Raw genomic sequence first — 25,556 nt, forward strand, 5'->3', positions numbered from 1 at the left:
ATGGTCTGTCATTGGATAGTATTTGTTTTCATTTACATAGGTATATGCAAAAATGATGAATAGGGGAATGAGATGAGATGCAGATTGAACAGCATCAGCCAAAAACACATGAGGGGGAAATTGATCTTTTGCGAATGTTTCCAGATAAGTATTACAGATAGTCGCAAGAAAATGATATGTTGTTTGGAGTTTCAGACAGAATAACAAGGTTATATTTTGTGAATTGGAACCTAGACATTTAGACTTTGCTAATGGAATTATCCTTGTACCATTTTGTAGCCAGGCTGAAATTGGAAGGACTGGGATGACAGATTTGAGTGCAATGTTTCGGTGTTTTTGGTATGTGGCCTGTGGCAGATGCAATACTCACCTATTAGTTAAGAGTGGTTGAGTAACAGTACTTCCTCCATAAATACTAAGAATAATAAGGGGGAGATAATTTCCAAAAAGTGTGAAAAAGATATAGAGAACACAAAATACTACCCTCTGTCTAGTCTAGTGTGACAAAGTCATAGGATTAGTGTTTTATGGAAGGTATATTTCATTTAGGTCCCTAAACTATTTGTTTTAAAACCCCAGGAAAATGTTGTTGTGTGTGAGCTGCTGATAGGCTATAAGCTTTTTGAAAAGCCGGAAAAGGGTCCTGGGGTTATGGGTGGATAGTGAGGATGTGCTCCATCCATTAGGCCCTTTTAATAGGTCTTCCAAGTTACCAGTGATTCTGCTGGTAATCAGGAGTTGCAGTCAGTTCCTCACTGCCTAGGGGCAGGGGCTGCAGAGTTTCTGTGAAGCCTGATAGCTGTCTGTAAGAAAACTGTGTTGAAATGTCTTTTTGATTTGTCTTAGTTTGTTAGTCAGGAGTTAGTTAGAGCCAGACAGTTTTCTTTTGTTTTCTTACTGAATAAAATTGTCTGAAATCAGTTGCACGAAACCTCTGGACTTGTATAAAATCTCTTGGCTGCTATAAACACCATCTAACCCAGGAGATTGTATTGGACCCCCCCCAGCCCAGTCACACTAGAAATATCAAGAAATCCCTGTTCATTGCAGTCTATATTAAGCAATGCCTGCTCAGTGCCTGGACCAGAAGGAACATTCCAATGAATATTTTTAAAAGCCTGATGGGTGCACAGGCCATAAATTTGGTTAGGGCAGCAACTCACCACAAGTGTAAAAAACTTGGTAGGCAGACAAAACATTTCAGTGAAATACATCTCAAGATGCATAGCAATACTAGAGTAAGTGAAGCCGAGTATTTCCCCAACCTGTGACTCCACCACGGTTTGCCTTGTCAGTGGGCTTGTGATTGTTAAGGAATTCTTATTTAAGAAATTCTAAGCTGCTCCTCTACTACATTTGTAAAGATTGGTTATTTATATAATATATTGATTACTATAACCTTAATCGTAATGTACATTTTATTTAAGTGGCATTTTTTAAATAATTTATTGACCATTAATTATCATTAAAATTATCTAAACATTTGCTAAGTATTTGCACACTTTTGCTACGAGAGTTTTAAAAACATTATCTGAAGTAACTTTAAAAATAGGAACCAGACTATGTGAAAATAGAATTTGCATATATATTAAAAACAATTTAGCTGTTCTAAAATATTTAAAATATGTATTTATACACAAAAAAATGCATCTATTTGCCTGGGAATTTAGCAAAATTGTTATATTAAAGTAAGCAATTGACCTAAATTATTGTATAAATTATTGTTGAAACTTTATTTGTTTTTTTAAAAAATCTCATTATAAATCCCAGTTACATTATACATTTTTTAACTAGCGCTGGAACCAGTCAATGGGTGATCAAAGGAAGATCATCCATATTCATGTTATACTGTGACTATAATTTATTGGTAATCTATTAATCTAACCTATATGTATACTATATTGCAGCTTCAATTTTACTGTATTCAACTATTTAGTTACTGTTGGAGTGTCTTAAGGCTCTGTAGTGTCTTGTACTCCTTTCCTTGTACACTTTCTCTTTCAGAGACCTCATGTGTTCATTTATACTTGAATATAAACTGTTACAGGCATGACACCTTAATTTATTTTTCTAGGCCAAACATTACTGAGCAATATTAGCTTTAAATTTAATTAATTCTTGAAGTCATAAATTGTTCATGTCCATCTCAAAGTTGTCTTCTAAAAAATGAAAGTTACATTTATATTTATTTACATGTTCAAGAAAACAGTCACTTACTCAAAAGGCTGTAGTAGCATTATGTGTGCAGTTTTCTTCTCTAAAGACGTAGATTACAGGGCCACAACCAATTCATTAATTACAATAACTTTTTTTTTACTTTCTTTTGTTCCAAACCCTCATTCAGAAATATTTACAGTATGAGAAGCATTGGTAATGTAAGCAGAATTCTAACCTACACTTATAGTGGTGTTCACCATGTAAACAGTCGACAAATTGAGCTTTTTATTCATCCTAAATACAAATTTTAACCACAATGACCTCTATTTGGTTGGACTGTAATAGCACATGTTTTCAAGTATACAATACTACTGCAAATGATGGTTAAAGATAAAAAAGCACCAAACCTATATCATATCATGATAATTTAATATACCATATATATTAAGAGTAAAAACTGCATTCCAATTTCAGACGGTATAGGGAACTGCTAGTGGAAATACATGATGACTATAACACGGAAGCTAGAACTAATGTGGATGCTGGGACCTGAAAGCATTATAAACATATGTTCCAACAATATACAATGTATTGGCAGAAGTGATAAAGAACTCACAGAACATATTAGTTCTACTGTTGCAAAGAGAGCCTGGTAAGGACATCGTTTTCACCCAAACATGGAAGACAAGCTATGACGATGGTGCAGAGATATCTGTCAGATATTTTCCATTGCAGCCAGAGTGTGGACACAGGTCAGCCAGGATCTACTATCTCACTGAATTTCATAATGGCTGTCATTGATTACTATTAAGGACAATAAACATATGGTTGCCCCCGGCTTTGATTTTATCTCAATAGCAATATGAATGTGGGATGGTCACTGGTGTGACTCTAATAGTGCTGGCAGTAAGAGCAATAACATACAACGATAATAGTAGATTTGTGAGATCTATGTTTATTTTTTATATTATAATTTCATCATTAAATAAAATTATTAGGAATTACAAACTCAGGACCAGTTTTCAGCACAGGACATACATCCTAAAAAATGTATATACAGGGCAAATGGTCACCTTCAGCTGCATTGTAATATATCAAACATGAATAAATTAGGTTTAGCCTTATTTCAAACCAGTAGCCATTAATAAACATGCTATTTGACAAAATCTGATACTATGTGATACTATTTACATTACATACTAAATGTAGGAAGCATAATGATCAACATTAAGAGTGAATATTAGATATATTTATGATGATAAACTTTGGTTTATCAATGTGCAAGATTACAACTACTCTTGAGTGAGAGGTCTCAAAGAGTGAGCCAGGGAACTGAAATATAATGGCTTTATGTCATAAAGGGGTGTGTTTGACCCCCAAATCTTTCCACATCAGTTTGACAGAAGCCTGACATTCCTACTCTTTGTTGTCCTCTTTCTCTCACCACCCTGTCACATGCAACCCTGCCCATATCAGTGTACAGGTCACTGGCTCCTACAACATTAGTACATTCATCTCCTGAATTACTCTATGTTGATGTAGGTATTCTCATGACTTTAATGGCTAGAGATTACAGAAGATGAAGAATGATAGCAAAAGATTGCTCTGACCCTATTTAAACATTCGTTAAATTGAAAAAATGAAAGTCAGGAACAGCATAAATGAGGAAAGGTAATGGTGATTTTACGTAACATGATCACAATATTATTATTATTACCATTTATTTATATAGTGCCACTAATTCCGCAGCGCTGTACAGAGAACTCACTCACATCAGTCCCTGCCCCATTGGGGCTTACAGTCTAAATTCCTGAACACACACACACAGACAGACTAGGGTCAATTTGTTAGCTGCCAGTTAACCTACCAGTATGTTTTTGGAGTGTGGGAGGAAATCAGAGCACCCGGAGGAAAACCACGCAAACACGGGGAGAACATACAAACTCCTCACAGATGAGGCCAATATAATATAGACAAATGGTGGCTGCTTATTATAGCATACGGCTATTACTGAACACATGATGTGTTCAGTAAGTGAAAGAGGAATTATGCTACTTGATTCTATGTCATGTGATCTGGACAGAAATGTGGAAACTAAAACAAATAGCCTTAAATGAAGGTCTATTGATGAGTTCTAAGGGTGGTGATAGTGTACTGAAGTATGCCTGTGCGTTGCCTGTAGCGGGGATACCTTTGGACCAGGATACATGGGCGTCTTGTTACACTATCATTTGTCAGTTAGATGACACTCAAACTGGAATATAAAATCACAGTTTTCTTTCAAAGAATCCAAGCTCAGTGATAACAAGCATACAAAATCAGAGAATTAACATTTTCCAGTCTTCATTTGAACATATTTTGAGATTCCAATAATATACATTATATAAAATGGCTTATATGTCTTGTCTGAATGAATTTATGTCATAGACACATATTCTTTACCTGAATATAAGTTGGACGGCTAAAAGGAATTGGCAGTGTAGCTGTAAGATGATGCCCCCTTTGGAAATTTGTTTTGATAAAACTGTGATTCTCATTGACAGCTTTGCAAGGAGATAGCCATTTCCAATTATCATCAGATGCAGCTCATCACAGGGAGAAATTTGAGTGGGATATGAGAGAGTATTGTGTCTGTCATTGTTTATTAGGAAAAGCTTTTACAGTCTTTTTAGAACATTTCTCTTATAATAGACTGGTATTGATAGAACTGGTGTTAAAAGAGAAAAATTACTTTTCTGGATGGAAAAAATGTCTTGCAGAGAAATAAAATGTGGGGTTGGATGAATAAGACAATTTTCCCTTTCTATTTGTGGTGACTCAATTTGTAATATTTATTCCTGCTGAACATCATTTCTGAAGATATCTGCATGTGATTTCTGCTTTCATGGTATTCTATGGTAATATTTTACTAAATAGATGTGGGTGGCATTGTTTATAGCTGTTTTGTAAGATTGGAATTGATAATTACTTTAATTTGAATGATCACTCAGACATCCCCCGTTTGTGAATTTACGGTTTAATGCTCTGCTATTTAGCCTGAAATAACAAAAAATGATTTTGTTTAGTGCCCGTTTATATTTTACTCTGTGCTGTAAAATACTTCTTCTAAATTATTTGTAGTTGGTGATGCATACCTGATCATACCTTAGCATGAGTCCCCCCATCAGAGGGATAAGCTCTTTCCTGACTTTCATCTTAAAGGGAAATAATGCAGTCACCCTAGTCTATCCAATTCACAGAAAAAATATATTTAGCACCTATCTGCAATTACTTCATCGGTGATAGTATAATATCCTCCATTCACTACACAATAAAGTGCAGCAACTGCAGCGGTTTTGATCTACAGGATTTCTTGAAAATTGTTTCATAAATTTATATCACAGAGTGAGTGTTATTCCCAAGAGTCCTTCCCTCCAAACACACAATTGCCTGTTAACACAATAGCAACTTTACCTGGAATAACCTTTACTCCATGACAGATTAAAATATACGAAGACAGGGGAAACCTTTTCTTAAGCAAATACAAGCTGGAATGACAGGTTTTATTATGAAAACCTATTTATAGAATCCTGGTTTTTGCTGTTCTGGAAAACTACATTGATGCCAAAGCATTAACCACATAGTATTAATTGGTGTTTTTTTTGGGAAAAATACACACATTTGCTTTTAGTTCAGTTTTTTGCAATCTCAATAAAGAAACATTTTTTTGGCCATTTTGGGTAGATTTTCTTTGCAAAGTCAGGAGGTATAAGCAAACTAATGATATTTTTTAAAAAAATAAAAATCAAAGTTTTCAAGGTTTAATTTGCATGCATACTGCAAATATAAATTACTGATATTGGGCCTGATTCATTAAGGAAAGTTAAGTAAAAAAAAAATGAGTAAGTAGTCTCTTGGACACAACCATGTAACAATGCAAAGGGTGCAAACTAGTTTTTAATTTTGCACATAAGTTAAAAACTGTCTGTTTTTCATGTAGCACACAAATATACTTTAAATTTCAGTGTACAAATAAGCTATCAAGTATTTGTGTGCTACATGAAAAAACGGACAGTATTTAAATTATGTGCAAAATAGAAAACTAGTTTGCACCCCTTGCATTGTAACATGGTTTTGTCCAGGAGACTATTTACTCAATTTTTTTTACTTAACTTTCTTAATGAATCAGGCCCAGTGTTCTTAAATGTGTCCCGCACAAAAAATGACTAAACAGGCTTAGCACAGGGGTGAGAAAAGCCTCAGTGGTGAAGGATTTAAAGGAGATGGACCACACCAATTTTTAGCTGTGAGTTTGTATGCAATAAAGCTTAAGATATGATTATTTTTTAAAAGGTTATGTGTCTTGCATACTGGTTTCTGCTATGTCATTCACAACCATAACTCTCTCAGTACCAAAAATGTGCATCAGTTTATATGCGTACATTACCAGCACTTTGGGAGACACTAAAGCAAACAGATATATATTGGCAAACTCACAAACATTCCCTACTTGCTTGATGCATTGACACAGTGAAAATAAGAGATACTAGCTGAAGCAACTGGAGTTGCCCAGGTTTAAATCTTTAAGTTATTGAGTTAGCGATGAGCTGGATGTATCTGTAAACCTTTTAAAAATAATTAACAGCTTAGCAGCTATTCCAACACACCCATGAGGTTGCTGCCCAGTGTTGTTTTTGTTTTTATTGTAAATGTCATCCAAATCTATCCAGTGGAAGGCCCAGAAAAGGCTTCCCGGGTCAAAGTTCTGGCCAGCATACACCAATGGAAGGGCCAATTGGAACCCTAACCCCACTAAACCCTGGCCAGGATCTAACTGGACAGCCTTGCATTGATTTCAACCCAATTGGTGCAGGGATGTCCGAATGCAGGCTCAGAACAGGCTCCCTGAGTCAAAGCAGTCAAGCAGGGTCACTCAGCATTGTGCATATCTGATGTATAATGTATAGCAGTTTTTATATCTTATCAAATTATTTGGTAAATAATCCAAAAATGCCATTGTCTTATCGCATTGTCCCTATGTGATCTAATAGGTTACTTTTTCAATCTACTATATAAATGCCTAGTGGCGTGTGTGGAAAAAAAAAACCAAGCTGCAGCGCCACCTGCTGGGCAGAGTTATACACTGACCTATATATTTCTTGAAGGAGAAGTGACAGTTGGGAGTGGTTGGTGGTTGCGGGGGTGACAGTGGGGAGTTTTTAACACCTTAAGTAGCTTGATGAAGGATGTGGCGATGAAGATGAAGGATGAGGTGATGGAGAAAAATGATGAGGTGGTGAAATGTGGACAAAACCACGTTAAAAAAGGGCGCTTGCGTCGGGAAGTAACGCTCTTCCCCTGAGGAGGCCTGGGCTAGGCCCAAATGCATGACAAGAACCTTTTTAACACCTTAAGTAGCTTGATTTGACTAGAATGCATGAGTATCATGCACGGGTTAACTTGTACTAAATAACTATGTAAAGTTTGGCAACTTTACCTTGAGAGCTGTGGAAGATATTCTCCAACAAACAAACAAACTTCTTTTATTTACAGTCATGACCAAAAGTTTTGAGAAAGACACAATTAGTTGTTTTCACAAAGCTTGCTGCTTCAGTGTTTTTAGACCTTTTTGTCAGATGTTGCTATGGTATACTGAAGTAAAATTTCAAACATTTCATAAGTGTCAAAGGCTTTTATTGACAATGACATTACGTTTATGCAAAGAGTCAATATTTGCAGTATTGACCCTTCCTTTTGAACACCTCTGCAATTCACTCTGGCATGTTGTCAATCAATTTCTGAGCCACATAATGACTGATGGCCGCCCATTCTTGCCAAATCAATTCTTGGAGTTAGTCAGAATATGTGGGTTTTTGTTTGTCCACTCGCCTCTTGAGGATTGACCACAAGTTCTCAATGGGATTAAGGTCTGGGGAGTTTCCTGGCCTTGAACCCAAAATGTTGATGTTTTGATCCCGAGCCACTGAGTTATCAATTTTGCTTTATGGCAAGGTGCTCCATTATGCTGGAAGAGGCATTGTTCATCGCCAAACTGTTCTTGGATGGTTGGGAGAAGTTTCTCTTGGAGGATGTTTTGGTACCATTTTTTATTCATGGCTGTGTTTTTAGGAAAAATTGTGAGTGAGCCTACTCCCATGGCTGAGAAGCAACCCCACACATGAATGGTCTCTGTGCTTTTCCAGATGCCCCAAAGATCAGAGAAAATTACTTTAACCCAGTCCTCAGCAGTCCAACCCCTGTATCTTTTGCAGAATATTAGTCTGTCCCTGATGTTTTTCCTGAAGAGAAGTTGACAGGCCTTTTTGACACCAGGCCATCCTCCAAAGTTTTCATCTCACTGTGTGTGCAGATGCACTCACACCTGCCTGCTGCCATTCCTGAGCAAGGTCTGCACTTGTGGTGCCCCGATCCTGCAGCTGAATCAAATTTAGGAGACGGTCCTGTTGCTTGCTGGGCATTATTTGGTGCCTTGAAGCATTCTTCACACCTATTAAACCTCTCTCCTTGAAGTTCTTGATGATCCGATAAATTGTTGCTTTAGATGCAATCTTACTAGCAGCAATATCCTTGCCTGTGAAGAACTTTTTGTGCAAAGCAATGATGACTGCACGTGTTTCCTTGCAGGTAACCATGGTTAACAGAGGAAGAATAATGATTTCAAGCACCACCCTCCTTTTAAATCTTCCAGTCTGTTATTCTAACTCAATCAGCCTGACAGTATGAGTAATCTCCAGCCTTGTCCTCGTCAACACTCTCACCTGTGTTAACAAGAGAATCAATGACCTGATGTCAGCTGGTCCTTTTGTGGTAGGGCTGACATGCAGTGGAAATGTTGTTTTTGGGATAAAGTTCATTGTCATGGTAAAGAGGGACTTTGAAATGAATTGCAATTTATCTGATCACTCGTCATGACATTCTGGAGTATATGCAAATTGCCATCATAAAAATAGAGGCAGCAGAGTTTGTGAAAAAATAATATTTGTGTCATTCTCAAAACTTTTTTTCATGACTGTATATAGATGTACTACACTATTTGCATCAAAACTCAGAAAGTCAGAAACTGCAGTAAAGATAATAAGAGGAACATACATTTACCCCTTACCTCCCTGATAACGCTGCAATACTGGAAAACATCAAGAAAACACTATGATGTGTCAATTATACTGTCCAATCAATTTGAGCAGTTCTGCACATATCATAAAATAAATCAAGCAGTTGGTAAAAGGAATTGACTGTAGCCAAAGAGAAGGGTGTGATGTCAAAAAATAAAAAAGCTAAAACAATGTGGCACTGCAAAACCCACTAATGCCTTTGATAAATCTGCCTACGAGTTCATAATAACATTTAAAACATCCCTTCTTCTAATGTATCTTTCTCCCTGGAACAAGTGTTACCGATTCATATTCAAACACATGCAATAATATAAATGACAAGCATGGGTCTTGCTAAATTCTGCCAAATCACTAATTCCTTCTTATTGGAAAACTCAGAGTACTTCTAGCATTAAAGAATGAGATAATGACATTGCATTAAGGTAAGAACTCTCAATAGTCTCTGAAGCCAAAAATAGATACATTGTAACTTGGCAATGCTGGTTTACAGATTGTAAATCTTTTTCATGCATAATTGATTTTAGAATGACTTACACTATAAGTATTTAATTTATTTCTATTGATTTCTGTGAACCTTCAACTTTGGGCTAGAACCCAAAACATGGGATTCCTCTCCTAATCATCTTTTAATATTATTATTTGGCATTTTGACAGCTTTGGACTTTTCCAATATTAAAATATACAATTGAAATGTCACTTCTATTCCAATGTTTGTACACTTAGCCATTTGTTTTCTAATTTATTGTAACATTTCAGTTTTAAATGGACATAGTCTTCTGAAACTGATATAGCAGTAATAATATATTTAATTGGAGGTCTGTTAAAAATGTTTATCAAATTTTTTAAGACAATCGCTATGAAGGCTGTGTAAATGTGTTCAATTTCACAGACATGAGTTCAATATGTCCTCCAATGGTGTAATTTGAACCATGATCCCTAAAATCTCTTATAATAAACATTCTAAACACTGTAATTTTCTCACCACACATGGCTATCTCCAATGTTATAGATATATTGTTGAATCTAAAAATGTGCAGAATTTCATAGATTTGTGTCAGTGAATTAATTTGAAAATCCATCTGGATTCACCAAAAATGTACAGAATAAATAATGGCCACTGCAGAATCAGGCCAATCACTCTGCATGGGAGATAAATAAGCCAATTAGCAAGCCTCAACAAATGTCTATAACCTTATAAACATAACTTATTGTTGCTGGAGTGTACTAAAGGAAAACATCTGTGAATATTAATTGTGACAATTAACAGTCCAGACTACTGTACACTCATTTATATATGTACACTTCTAGGGCTACAAAACAGAGTGCTGCCTTATTCAGACAATAGGTGCAACCTCACACAAAATGCAAAAACCAATATCAAAATAGTATGAATACTGGTGCTCCATTATTCACCAAAGATAAGGTGATACAAGTCATAGATACACAAAAAAATATATACAAATAAATGCATGATCATTTTTATTGTACATGCATAGTACAAAAATACATATCTAACTAGCATATGAGGCTCACAATATGTATTTTATAACCCACATTTCATCATCATCATCATCATCATCATTGTTTATTTATAGGATGCCACAGATTCCATGGTGCTTGACATAATCATACTTATATGATATACATGAATTTGTTAAAGAGGATCTGTTAACAGTTTTAATGCTTTACTGCACAGTGCTTGTACACTATGGGCCTCATTTAGGATCGGATGCAATTTACACTGAAATCGTATGTGTAAATTGCATCCTGTAATTCACAAAGTATTTAGAGTGGCACGGATCCTTAGATCCATGCCACTTGGAATACTGTGCAAATTGCACAAACACGCCTCATAATCTGCCTTATGTGCCGGTGTGCAAGTGTATCATGCACAGCACCCTGAAAAACAGATAATTAAAATAAAAAAATAATAATTTTCTTTTCCACCACAAACAGCACAAGGGTTGGCTATGCTGTTTGGGAGGGGGTGCACACCTTTTTTAAATTAATTTTTTTTTTTTTTGTCTTTTAATACATCAAGGTCTCTTGCACCAGCTGAAAACACCCGCAAAACATGTGCCTCCAAAGCACTATGTGCAGTTGCTTTCAACTCAAAATAGCTTGTATAGTGCGTGAGCATGACTTTACAATGCTAGGCTCACCCGCTACCTCCCCATTCCACCTCTCTAAGCGTTGAGAGGTGCAACAGGGAGATTCGTCTCAGTTGGAGTGCAAACTGAGATGGACTGCATATTGACCAAAAGTGCTTTCTGACTTCAACAGAAGGACTTGCATCCGACTCTAAATGAGACTCTATGAGGTTAGCAAACAAAAAAGCCACTTCATTTGCTTATCAAACAGCATTGAATCCAGCACATTCTTTATACATTATGCTCTCTTCTATGCTTGCTTCCTTCAGACCACACAATATAAGAGCTGAAAGTTATAGAGGAAAGCAGCCATAGAGCACGCTTTCTATGCTGGCTGCATGACTCACTTTCTGGTAATGGGTTTTCTTCAAGCAAAGGTACTGTTTGCCTATAAGAGTGGGTAAGAGAGGCATTTCCTTGCACTGTGCTGTCCATACTAGGGTCTGGTTGTCTTTGTAATTGGGGAAGCCACACTTCCGCTTTCCTGATTAATTTGAAATCAGTCTTGGTTGGCTAGCACTGGCTGGTTGTAGAACAAAATTATTTATTGGTTGATTGATTGATTGATTAATTGATTCATTGACTGATATTATTACCAACACAGGTCCTGTTAATGAACTAGCAATCATTTTTTGTTTTTCTGCTTTTCAAGTCCTAAATAAATATATTTGTTATATCTTCCATTTTTCACAGTGACCAAGGCCGACATATTTATAATCATATTCAATAGCTCTTTATTGCTTTATTGATGTATTTCCCTTGAGAGTTAGATTTTGAAGTATGATATCTCTACTGATATTTATGGCAGACATTGTCTTTGGTGGCTAATGTGAAAACTGTCCTTGTCTTCTAAATGTCTATTACTTTTTCCGAGAATGTACTGTAGATGTGGGTAGTCACTGGAAACAAATTAAAGGCCATTATCAACAAGACATAATTCTATATAGTGTGTTTAATTTACAGTATTGGGCTAATCTCAAACCTATTGATGAACGCTGACATTTCTTGAGCATTAAACATTACAAATCTGTAATAATGAGTTTGCCTTAAAATCATGTTGAGTAGTAGGAAAGTAAAATGTAGTGAATAAACCAACATAAAAACAAATATGATATAGATAGATATATATATATATATATATATATATATATATACCTATATCATATTTCTTTATATTGTTTATAGGAGATAATGATCTGTAGTCAAGTGAATGTGTTCTGTATTGTATTATTTTAGTGCTATTTCTAAAAACATATTTTATAATAGATATATATTAAAATAATATGTTATAGAAGTCTATTGATCAATGGGTGAAAAGTGCCGAATCCTGCAAGTTTTTGCCAAATTTAGGGTTTATGCCTATTTAACAAAGCCCCTAAGCTTATGAAAGCTATCAGGTACTGCTTAGAACATACTTTCCATATTTATTCCTAAAAAAAGAAAAATGTTACCTATTCACCATAAACATAAATTCCCTTATAAATCATACCACTTGCAATGACTGTACATTGCTGCATTAATATTTTCTGTGCAAGGTGGTTGTATATGGAAAAGCTCATTGGCATCCTCTACTTAAATCTTCCAATTCTTGTGAATTTTTTTAGAAGGTTGATTATGTTTATAAAAGTGTAGCAAATGTGTGTATGCATGTTTCAATGCATGTTTCAATTGATTGTTGCGTCTGCATAATACCTATAGCCAAACTTTTAGAAATTAGACAGAATTACAGATACAACCAAATCTAGATCAGTTATTGTATTAGTTATTTTTCAAGTAAAAGATGACAAAATTCCTTTCATAGAAACATAGAAACATAGAATTTGACGGATAAGAACCGCTTGACCCATCTAGTCTGCCCATATTTTAACCTATAGTAACCTCAAACCCTATTTGATCCTTAGTTCTTTGTAAGGATATTCTTATGTCTAACTCACTGAATGTTTAAATTGCTCTATTTTCAAATATAGAAATCTGAAGAATTGTAAATCACATGTCCTTCTTATATGTTGTGCACTGATGTATTTTATTTGCATTGCAATATCTGTAATAAATTATTTATTTTGTACTGTATTTTGCTCTTAGAAGCACATTTATCTTGTCACATGAAGTTTAATAAGATAGATAATTTACTGCCAAACCTGGGAGAACAAAGGGCCTAAAAATACTGATTGAGGCTGACTGGTGAGGGTTAAGAAGAGCATACACAAAGAATGACCTTAAATCAATATGAGTGGTAGATATTTTATTTCTGTATTCTTTATATAAATGTTGCCATTCACAGGGTTAATACTTTTTATTACGTTGAATAAATCAGATTACATTGATGTTATGATATTATTGCATGAATTAGGGATTCATTTAATTTCAACATTTATTAAAATTGTTGATAACCTCTTAATGACTGGAGGCATTTTATACCTCAGTAATAAGACCAATATTTATGCATGGGTGAATATAGCAATATTGCTTTTATTATTTCCTAAGGTAGCAATAACAATCACATTTTGTGGGGATGAATAAGACTTTTTTTGTAAAATTGGGGACTATTTGTTAACAAATTAGTTAAATGTAACATTCTTTCAAATTCCAATGAAATAAAAGAGTGCAAAGTTGGTGCATATTATGGTATATGCATAAACAAGCAAACAGATGGACAGCTTGCAGTGAATGGCTCTGCACCCTAGTTGCATTGGGTCATTCATGTTCAAGACTACCAAACATTATTTCCTTTCATTTCCTTTGACAGGTGGTGCACTTGGGGGACTGTCTAACTTATATAAATGCAGTAGAGCATATCAGTGGCCCACCAACTGACATCATATTGTAGAGGCAACAAGTGGGTTTTCTTCACTCAGCGATGGTTGCCTGATTGCACCATTTGTCTAAAACAATGTAGCTCCATATGTAGATGGCTCCCAAAGCTGTACTACCATTTAAGAAAAATGCCCCAAGGTGTCCCACTCCATAGCCAGAGCCCTGGGGTTGCAATATGCAGTTATTTTTGCCAGGGCTCTGATGGTTCTGTAATACAGAACTGGCAAATTAACTTTATTAACCACAATTAAATTCCACTGGGCAGGTGTCAGGAGGAAAATCAATCACAAACCATAATCTCTTAATTGCGGCTTGTTATTGGCCCTATTGCTCATTTTCCCTGGCTATAAGAGAAACAGAAGAGACCCAAGAAAAATGGCTGCATGGAGTAAGTCCTATGTCACTATTTTCCTAGATTGTAATGCAGCTTTAATAAAATGTGAAAAGAAAATCCTTGCACACTTCTTGTATGCTGTTTAGATCCCCTCTCCACTTAATAGACAGCTTCCAGGTTAGCTGAATTATGTTTATGTGTGATGCAAAATATTGTTAAGCTTCATTTGTTATTAAAACTTTATGAGCACTTAACATAAAATTGGTTTACTGTTAGCTGACTTTCTGACATTTCTATTGTATGGAGAGTAAAATATATATATAACTATCAGTGAAAATGTTACCATTGATGCAAAAATAACATTTTATACCTAACAAAATAACTAGTAATATCTAATCAATATCTACCATTATCTAGTTAATTCAAAATTTTATTGAATCAAGAAAATACATTATGATCTTTAATGAAAATCAATACATTATGCACACATGGTTTCAAAATGTAAACTCAGATGCTCTAAGCAATGTCAATGTGTACTCTTTCTTCATTATTACCATGGAAGATAGCCAAAATTGAAATGGTTTATCTTCTGTGCAGTGCACAATGCTTAATTTTAGCAGTCATTTTAGCAGTAATCCATATGTCCTTGTGATTTGTTCTTTTTTTCTTTTCTAAATATCCAATTGTTTCTCGCCCATTGTTCCTATCCATTTAACAAGTTCTGAGTAGAAAATTATTATTTGAATGCATAATTGAACATAATTTTATTACAAAAAAATCATAATTGACTGATGTGGTAAATTCACCATTCCTATGAAAATAGCATTTGAAATGCAGTCTTCTTATGACATAAAAGTTCTAGATATTGACATAAACATAGTGCATTCTGACAGAACACTGCACTTATCATAATGTATAATACCACATATTCCTATTATACATACAAGAATAGGTTCAGTCTATTAACAGTTAGTAGAGTTTATGCGTAATTTATGTATTTTCTTCCCCATTCATTGACTTTAACACAAGGCACAGGCCCATGGTAGAATTGGTTGTAAGGCAGCAAAACATTGTTAATTGTTAATTTTGTTTCTTATATACATGTAGTTGATCAATAGTATCCACCTTTTTATTAAGACAGGACCTAAAAGAAAAGGTAATGAATAGTGTTGAATGACAATTTGGGCAGAACACTTTCCATTTAAAGGTTTAATCATTCACAAGGTGTAGCGCATATTCAAGTTACATAATTTTACCTACAAAAGCTACACTAATTATATTGTAAAACGTAAGAAATTCTATGTGTGCTTAAATCATCCAAATTAATTTTTAATATATTTTGTAAATGGGTAAAATCTATCCAAATTTTGAGTAAAAATATTTCAGAAAAGCTGCATAATACATTTTACTCCCTGAGTAAAAAATAATGTAGTTTCATGAGGAAGATATGTTATTCCTTTTCCCCACAAGAGACAGTCCAGATGTTTCCATAGGTCTATTTACTAGTTATGTACTCTATCTCATTCCTCATTGCACTTTCATGTTTCCCATTTGTGGCATAAAGCAGAACTCATAATATAAGGAGACTTTGTAGTCAGGCAAACATCAATATCACGCAGCAGGCACATACATATGCAATAATCCACTACATGTATCAACTTGATTGAAAATGAAGGTGACACTAGAGGTGTGCACTCTCAGTGTGCTCAAAATGAGGACAAACGAAATGCACACTATCAATGCACCTCTTCAAAAAAGTGCCCGTAGGTGTTTATTTCAGAATGTTTTGTTACATTAAAAAACGGGGAATAAGACAAAGCAGTGACAATTAAATAATGAATAGCTTTAATATAAATAAAAGAAAACCCTGACATGTTTTATGCTCTCTGGTGAGTTAATAGTGGATGTCTCTTTTAGTAGATATAGCATTTTAGATAAATATTTTAACACATTTAGGGCCTCATTTGCAGTAAAGCGAAAAATTAGCACGTTTGAAACCTGGCAAAACCGTGTTGCACTGCAGGGGAGGCAAATTTAAAATGTGCTGACAGATTTCTAGCATGTCCTAGCTTTACTCTAAATCCCAGTGTAAACATAAAACTGTTCAGTATTTGTATGCTAAATGCAAAAAGCAGCCAGTATTTTCCCTGCGTGCCAAAAATTGCATTTGCATCCCACGCATTGCGACATGGTTTGTCCAGGTGTATAGTTGCACCTTTTATTTTGTTTTGCTCTTAATTCTAAATCAGTCCCTTAAAGCTTTTTCTTTCTGCTTCCACGTTCTCATGTCACTATGCAACTCCAAGAGTAAAAAACAAGCATCTGAAGCAAAATGGAGCACAGAGTTATACAATTTACCATGTAAGATATTGTCAATATTGTTATCATAATTATTTTACTATATATAATATTACTTATAATACTTATAAGCACATGACAGGGATTTTTTAGCCCCCCATGACAATTTGTATGAAATGATTAAACCCTTGTAAGGTCATGTTTGCTCAACATACAGAATTTCAGAACACTTCATGCTAAAAAAAAATAAAATAACGGAGTACTCTCAGTTCAGGGGCACACGGAGCATTTTTAAGGGGGGATTCCCCTCCACTGAAAAAAAAAAAACGAGAGAGTGCCGCGCATGCACCCTCGCAGCAGCTCCGTTTAGGCAGCACTGTACTATACAGCAGCAGCGGCGCTGTCAAAGAAGCATCCGCGGCTGCTGTATAGTACAGTGCCGCTATATAGGACACTTTTTTAGCGAAGGGGAGGGGTTTCTGGAGACCCAGAAACCCCCCCTGCGTGCGCCACTGCAGTTAGACATTGGAGTGCTGCATGATTTCCATTTTATAATTGCTACTAAAATGTATTTTGAGCATGTGGACCAATAGGATGCTGCAAGCTAAGTGTGTGTGGCTTTCTATTGGTCTGTTTGTTTATACTGTAATAGGCTGCAAACACATTACTGGCTTTTGAATGTCTCAGCAGCTTAGTTAAACTTTAACATTTAACCTAAAGCTTTAAATGTTGCATCATATAACCAAAGCTTTTTATTCCAAACATCTGTAGTATGACCCCAGTCTTGTGAGCAAACATATTTATACTAGGCTTAACTATAATCAGACATGGTTGCATGAAAATTACATGTTCTGGTAAACGATGATAAAACACAATACATGTGCTTTTGAGCATCCCACACTGGCTGTCTTTTTCATCCTGTCACATTTTGATAGGACATATCAGGTGATCTGATTGTCCATACATATTAAAATGTTAGACTAGCATGGTCAAATTCAACTGACAAAATCAATCACTGTATAGCCAGCATTATTGATCTAAGTTAAAGTAACCCAATACATTGCATCAAAATCTTTCAGAATATGCAATTTAATAAAGAAAGAAGAGCTGATATTTCTTCACACATTACTAGTGATAACAGCCCTAATCATTTTGGATAATTGCTTGCAAATATCACCTTTAACATAATTAATTGAGAAGTAGATATAAATAGACAGTAATAGACAGTGTTGAAAAGAACTGAACAGACGATGTATGTTCAAGTTTATAAAGAATTTGATATTGGAATAATGTACAACCCACACTCAAATATGTATACAAGTATAAATATGTCACTAGACAGAACTGTTTTACAAAGGATTTTTTAATAAGCAATAGCCTTGTGTTCATTTATTTTCCTTTTTACATAACAATACTTTTCAAGTTTTTCAGCTGCAAGCTGAGCTTTTTATAGTGAACCAGACAGCTTAGCTGGGGTTGCAGGAGTGGCCAGAGTCCTTGCCATAATCAGTCACCACTGAGGCTCCAAGTGTTGCCCTGGCCAGGGTACTTTGTATCCGTCTCAGCCCCCTTTTGACTCCCATGAGTGTGGGCTCACAGCGTAAATCTTGGTTTGTACTTCACATGCTTATGTTTATACAAATTAGGGATGTGCACCGGCCACTTTTCGCGTTTTGGATTTTGGGTTCTTATTACCTTCAGCTTTTGGGTTCTAATGGGTTTTGCCAAAACACCCCCCTCAAGGTTTTGGGTTTTGGGTTCTGATTTTTTTTTAAAAAAGCATAAAAACTACTAAAATCCAGATTTATTTTTTTTCTTCACTCCTACGCTATTATTAACCTCAATAACATTCATTTCCACTCATTTCCAGTCTATTCTGAACACCTCACACCTCACAATATTGTTTTTAGGCCAAAAGGTTGCACCGAGGTAGCTGGATGACTAAGCTAAGCGACACAAGTGGGCGGCACAAACACGTGGCCCATCTAGGAGTGGCACTGCAGTGGCAGACAGGATGGCAGTTTGAAAAACTAGGCCCCAAAGAGCACATAATGCCAAAAAAAGAGGTGCAAGATGGAATTGTCCTTGGGCCCTCCCCCCCACCCTTATGTTGGGGAAATAGAACATGCGCACTTTAACAAACCAATCATTTCAGCGACAGGGCCTACAAAACTGTGGCTGAAATGATTGGTTCGTTTGGACCCCCACAAAACGAGCTGGTAAAGAAAAAAAAGAGGTGCAAGATGGAATTGTCCTTGGGAGCTCCCACCCACCCTTATGTTGCGGAAAAAGGACATGCACACTTTAACAAACCAATCATTTCAGCGACAGGGCCTACCAAACTACTGTGGCTGAAATGATTGGTTTGTTTGGGCCCCCACACAAAAAAAGCAATTCATCTCTCCCTGTACAAAGTAAACTGGCTCTACTGAGGCAAGATGTCGTCCTCATCCTCATCCTCTGATTACTCGCCCCCTTCAGTGTGTACTTCCTCATCCTCACACATCCCGGGTATCGCCTGCCTAGTGAAGTGGAATCTAGACGGGATTTGGTAACGGGGACACATACCTCCATCAACCGTCTAAATCCCACTCCACTGATGGCGGATCAGCATTAGGAGGAAGTGGTTCTTGATCTTTCCCTACTTTATCCTCCAAATTTTTGTTCTCCATTATATGCAGCACAAGAGAGCGTACCCCTAAACCACACACACTCGGCAAAGCCTTTAAAAATTATATGCGGCACAGGAGAGTACCACTGGACTGGAGTTATACGGCTGTACCACTGGACTTATACGGCAGGATCAGTGGACTTATACAGCAGTACCACTGGACTTATACGGCAGGATCAGTGGACTTATACGGCAGTACCACTGGACTTATATGGCAGTACCACTGGACTGGACTTAAGCAGCACAGGACAGAACCACTGGACTTATGCAGTACAGGACACCACCACTGGACTTTTGCAGCACAGTACAGCACTATTGGATTTATATGGCTGTACCACTGGACTGGACTTATATGGCAGTACCACTGGACTGGACTTAAGCAGCACAGGACAGCACCACTGGATTTAAATGGCTGTACCACTGGACTGGACACAGGACAGCACCACTGGACTGAACTTATATGGCAGTGCCACTGGACTGGACTTAAGCAGCACAGGACAACACAGGACAGCACCACTGGAATTATGGCAGCACCACCACTGGACTGAGCAGGACAGAGCACAGGACAGCACCACTGGACTGAGCAGGACAGCACCACTGGACTGAGCAGGACAAAGCACAGGACAGCACCACTGGACTGAACAGGACAGAGCACTGGACAGCACCACTGGACTGAGCAGGACAGAGGACACCACCACACACCCTCCCTCTTCCCTCTCCAATGCCCGAGTGAAGATGGCGGCGGGAAGTGGGGAATAATAAGAATCCGGATCTCGCGAGATCCGACGGCGGGATGATGACGCGTTGCCTCGTTCTGAGTTTTGCGTTGGGCGGGAATCCCCGAACAGTGCTCGGAACCGGGCTCGGATTGGCACTGTTCGGGGGTGTTCGGGTTTCAAAAATCCGAACCCGCTCACCCCTAATACAAATGACATTTTTTCATATAAAAGCCCCTGGAGCTGTGGGTGATTGGTCCAAAGAAATACTGATTGAAGCGTATTGTGTGTGTGTGTGTGTGTGTGTGTGTGTGTCTGTGTAGTAGGGGATTTAGACTGAAAACTAAACAACTGGGGCAGGGACTGATGTAAAAGATGAAAAACTCTCTCTGTAAAGTGCTGTGTATTATGAAGATGCTATATAGCTACTAATAATAATAATAATAATAATTATAATAATAATACTAATAATAATAATAAATAAGATGGTGTAAATTGGAATATTGCTTGCTGAGTGTGTGTGTGTGTGTGTGTGTGTGTGTGTGTGTGTGCCTGTGGGTGTGTTAGTGTATGTGTGTATTTCACTGGGTAAATCCCACCGTATTGTAAAAATAAAATATACTGAAAGCATTTTGTTTAAAATAATGAAACAGCTCAACATTAATAAAAATCGGTTCTTAGTATATTTTTATGATCTTTAGCTGAGTGAAGGAACATTTCACGTTTATTTTATTCCACTGTTCAAGAAAATCATATTAAAATATAAGTATGCATCATTTAACACATATATCACTAAAATACTTGCATGTGAAACGTATTAGTTTATACTGCAATTTAGGAGAAGCTTTCAAAATATGAACGTTTGAAACATGATTGCACTTATTTATATGCTTTTTATTTTAACGAAACATACCGAAATGCCTTCTTCTTGATGATATCTCTTCCAGTTTCTTCCAGTGTCACTAAACGTTACGAGATAGCTTGTTACCCAGTCTGAGCTGCCGTATTTGCCTTGCATTGCAATTGCAGTGATTTCAGTCCTTTCTCCCAGATCAATCTGAAGCCACTGGTACTTATTGGAAACACGAGGAGACCACCCACCAGCCCCTGCATAAAGAGAATAATAGATATCACTCATGTAACATATGTGGCTTAATATATCTGTAACTGAATAGCAATACCTTAATTATTTGAAACTTCAAAAAACAAGCATAATATTTAGATATGTGTTCCATTATTGCTTCTCCATTCTACAGAATACCATTCCTTACTGTATTTGTAACTTTCTATTGTGCTCAATTTACAAACCTACAAATAGAGCTTAGACAATAATAATCAAGTCATTCTGATGTGTGGCATGGTCAGATTCCATTGGTGAAATGTGTGAAATTTCACTGCCAAATGGTATTAATAGCAAACATTTCACAGAACAGTTTGGAAAATGTAATTATCTCTAATATAAAAGAAGATCAGAATTGTGACTGGATAACTTATAAGTAACCTGTGGTATAAATGTATTTAAAGGAAATAGCGCAGGGCGCTTATTTATATAATTGCAAATGCACTTATTTTTTTATATTGTGTATACTTTAGTAAGGGAATCTTTATTTCTGAGACCAGGGAAGAAATTTGTTTGTTTTAACTTTCCTAGAAGAAATGCATTATTTCTGTTGTATGAAACTGATACAATAAGCTTTTGTTTAGGAAGTCTTTTGTGTATCTTGGTGTAAGGAAATGCTATGTTTGGGGTTTTGCAACTTTTCTTATGGAATTCTTTTTTTTGGAGGAAATGTGTATTCTGCAACTGTTGGAAGAAAGCACCCATGCTAATCTCATGTTAATTAGACTTTTTGATGTGAGTGTCCAATACCCCTTAAGGGAAAGGAAGGGGTAATTAGACTTGCTGTCAGATGTCGATTGTGTCCAAAATAAGAAGCAGGAAATCACAGCAAGGTTTTGTGATATCACAGATAAGTTTAAATATTGTTTGCTTTGCATTGAGGTACATCCATGTTTGGGTAAACAAAATGCATCCAGATTCTAAAAATAGCCTGCGAGGCTGTGTCTAAAACTGTATAAAAAGAGAACCATTGTACACTGAAATGTATCATTCTGATTTTCCATCTGACCTGACCACTGATACCTTTAATCAGTGGAAGTGTCCTTGTCAGGACACTCGAGCAAAATAAACATCACATGCTTCAAGACCCTGCTTGACAACTTCTTCAATATTGCTGTAATTTTGTGACCTACAGATTAGACCCTAAATCTAATCCACCCTCCGACTTTTCTGAAGTTTGGACCCAGCTCCTAGTACCACCGTTCTGCCCGCTACCTGGCAGCTCTAGCCAGTGTGATAGGCCAGGGGGGATCAATCTACAGCACCCTGATCCATAGTAAGCAGTCAGGGGTACCAGCCCAAGTGTACCAGCATGGGAGTACACTAGCAGCAACAGTTACCCAAAAGGAACGTGGTTCTGGATGCCATAAAGGAGTCCAGTGGTGGCAGCAGGCTCCTCCTACTGCAACAGGAGGGGCATATTCAGAATAACGAAAGGGGACGGTGGCAAAGTAAGCCCAGCCGGTTCACAGCAACAACAGACAGGGTGGCATAGGCGGTCCATCCTGTCACAATAATAAAATAAGCATTTAACAATTGTCTTGGGAAATCTGTGACTCTAATAGGGAAACAAGGAAATCCCATAATTGTGTCTGCTATTTTTCTTATCTATCACATTGCCTGATGAAAAGAGAAGGAAATCCAAAAAAATTGTCTACCTAGTGTCAAAATAGAAAATCAGGACAAAAATATGATGTGAAGTTTTATTTTTCTAGAACTATTTTCCTTGAATTTGTATTTATTTATATTTAAATGCATCACTTGCAGTTCTATCTAGGTGGACCTTGGTGCAGTAAAGTCTCCATCATATCATTTTTACTGAAGTTGGACAACATGTAATTTTTTGGTATGTTTAATGAATTCACTTAATAAATGTGAATTTACAAAACCCAATGAATAACTATAGATAGTGAGTGTACATCATTAGAATTGCATCCGATAGGAAGAATCTCAATATTTAATATTAAAGAGGAGCAAATTGATTTAGCCAATTTTAAAATTCAGTTGAACTTAACAGATTTATCGTCTACTAATTAATTAACAAATTAGTCCACCAACAACATTCACCCAAACATTGCAGAATAAATAAAGCATGCTGGAAAGTCAGACCGTCACAGTGTGTAGGAATATAAATAAGCCAATTAGCAAACTTCAGCAAAAAGTCACATCACAAATCATTCTTCCTGGACTGTACAAGGTGACAATTTTTGTGGGTACTCTGTGTAACTCACCACATGAGCTGTGACTATAAATGACTCAGACTATTGTACATTTCAGTGCATCTACAGCATTTGGAACATAGTCATCTGAACAGTACGGCAGCGTTGCCCTTTTGATTTGTAATTTTTTTTTCAGTTATAAAATTTGCCCTTATCTCCTCAGTGCTCTCCCTCTCAAAACCCAATTTGTTTTATATTTGTCTTCAGCTATACTGTATATGTGAGCAATAATCGGGTTGGGTATGTTATACCGACTAATATATAAGCAACAAGGACTAGATAGACAAATAAACACTGATTGGTAAAACAGCGACATGCTTTAAATGTCCACTTACATTAACAAAGACAGAGGACAGTTCCGAAGAGACTGGTATGTAGACTGCTATAAATCCCGAACATCTATTGTGCAGGCACGTTAGTTTTACACACCAACATGTAGACTAGTTAATTAAAAGTGGCAATGGGTGGACCTGGCTTCTAAACCTACCCCTACCCCTACCCCTAAGCCTAAAGTTTACCCTAACTGTAATGGTAACCCTAACCCTAATCCTAAACATAACCCTTACGCTAACCTTGAGATTAAATAGCGTATTTTGCATTGCAGCTTTAAATTGAGAAATGTTGATGTGGTTTTGTTTTGTGATGTAAAACTAACATCCCTGCATACTAGAAGTTTGGGATTTACAGTAGTGTCTTCGGAACTCTTATCTGTCTGTGTTAATGTAAGTGGTCATTTAAAGCATGTCGCTGATTTACTAGTGTTTATTTGTCTATCTAGTCTTTGTTGCTTATATGTTATTCGGAATTACGAGTACCACCGCAATAAACATATAGCAATAGCAACAACTGTATTTTTACAAGACACTGATCGAAACAAAACCCAATTTTATTCTGTATTTTTAATTAGAACAGTCGCTACATAGGTGCACCCAGGTAATAGTTGTAATAACAACTTGGGTGAATCGTGGTGGTGTGATTCTTTCCTCTCTAGTCCATTTCAGGGAAAAAAAACTGGGACTGCTGCTGCAAATAAGGGACAGCTGGCAGCTAGGAAATACAGAGTATATTTTGTCAAGATTACATTTTAGTACCTCATAAAAGAATATATAATATAGTTAATTATGTAAATTCACAAATTAATTTAGACCTTTGTGGAATATTGTTTTAGAATATTTCACAAGCAATAGTTCAATTAATGCCAGGTGTTCCTCTCCATTATGCAAGTCTGATTTTACATGTGAAGTTACAAAAGTGATGAATGTGCACCTATTTGTACATAGCTACTCATGAACTTGCTGTGCAAAATGGTAATAAGAAGATTATAGCTGCTCTTTTTCTTGCACATCATATCCAGGAACGTTGAAAAGTAGGCAGTTCTGGCATGCTTTAAAATAAAATGTATGTGTGTTTTTAAGCCATTTTTAAGAATAGCAGAAGGGACATTTTAGAAGCAAATCTGAAGAGTCAAAGCACAAAAAAAGGCTGTCTTAATGCACACTTTAACTTGTGAAAACTTGTGTTTTTGAGTCCCACCATCAAAACCAGGGAAGATCTATAAAAGTGGCAGCAGCTGTGCCTAGACACACTCAAGGCTAATCAACCAATGGTGCAGTAAATGCAATTGCCTACTTTCAGAAATATAGAAATATAAGCACATCACATCTGAAAATGGGTTTCTCCAAATGCTTAATTCCAAATGAGCAATGCTGACATAAAATCAATGACATACAGGAGGCCATATATGGTTGTCTGCTGCAAAAAAAATGTGCTTTTTTGCCAAGTGTAAAATTATGGCCACTTTGTTCTCTATAAAGCTCTGTGAACCCTGGTACATGAAGGGAACACCTCTAAGATAGTAAACGCCACTCTCAGCCATTTAGTTTTTGCTCTGCATCATACGCAATATGCTCTTTGCTAAATATGTCCATGTCCATAAGGATGCCATCTTCACAAGCTTCTTTAATT

At 36.4% G+C, this 25,556-nt stretch overlaps 1 protein-coding gene across 1 annotated transcript in view; it reads right to left on the reverse strand.

Annotated features, from left to right (window-relative positions):
* The window catches only part of CNTNAP4 (contactin associated protein family member 4), a 250,097-nt gene that overhangs the window by 134,812 nt on the left and 89,729 nt on the right, over positions 1-25,556 (reverse strand). The window contains exon 3 of the mRNA XM_075211115.1: positions 21,166-21,359. Within this exon, the coding sequence (XP_075067216.1) occupies positions 21,166-21,359 (194 nt within the window). The remainder of the gene's footprint in view (positions 1-21,165; positions 21,360-25,556) is intronic.

The sequence above is a fragment of the Mixophyes fleayi genome, chromosome 1, assembly GCF_038048845.1.
Source record: "Mixophyes fleayi isolate aMixFle1 chromosome 1, aMixFle1.hap1, whole genome shotgun sequence".
NCBI classification, from domain to species: Eukaryota; Metazoa; Chordata; class Amphibia; order Anura; family Limnodynastidae; genus Mixophyes; species Mixophyes fleayi.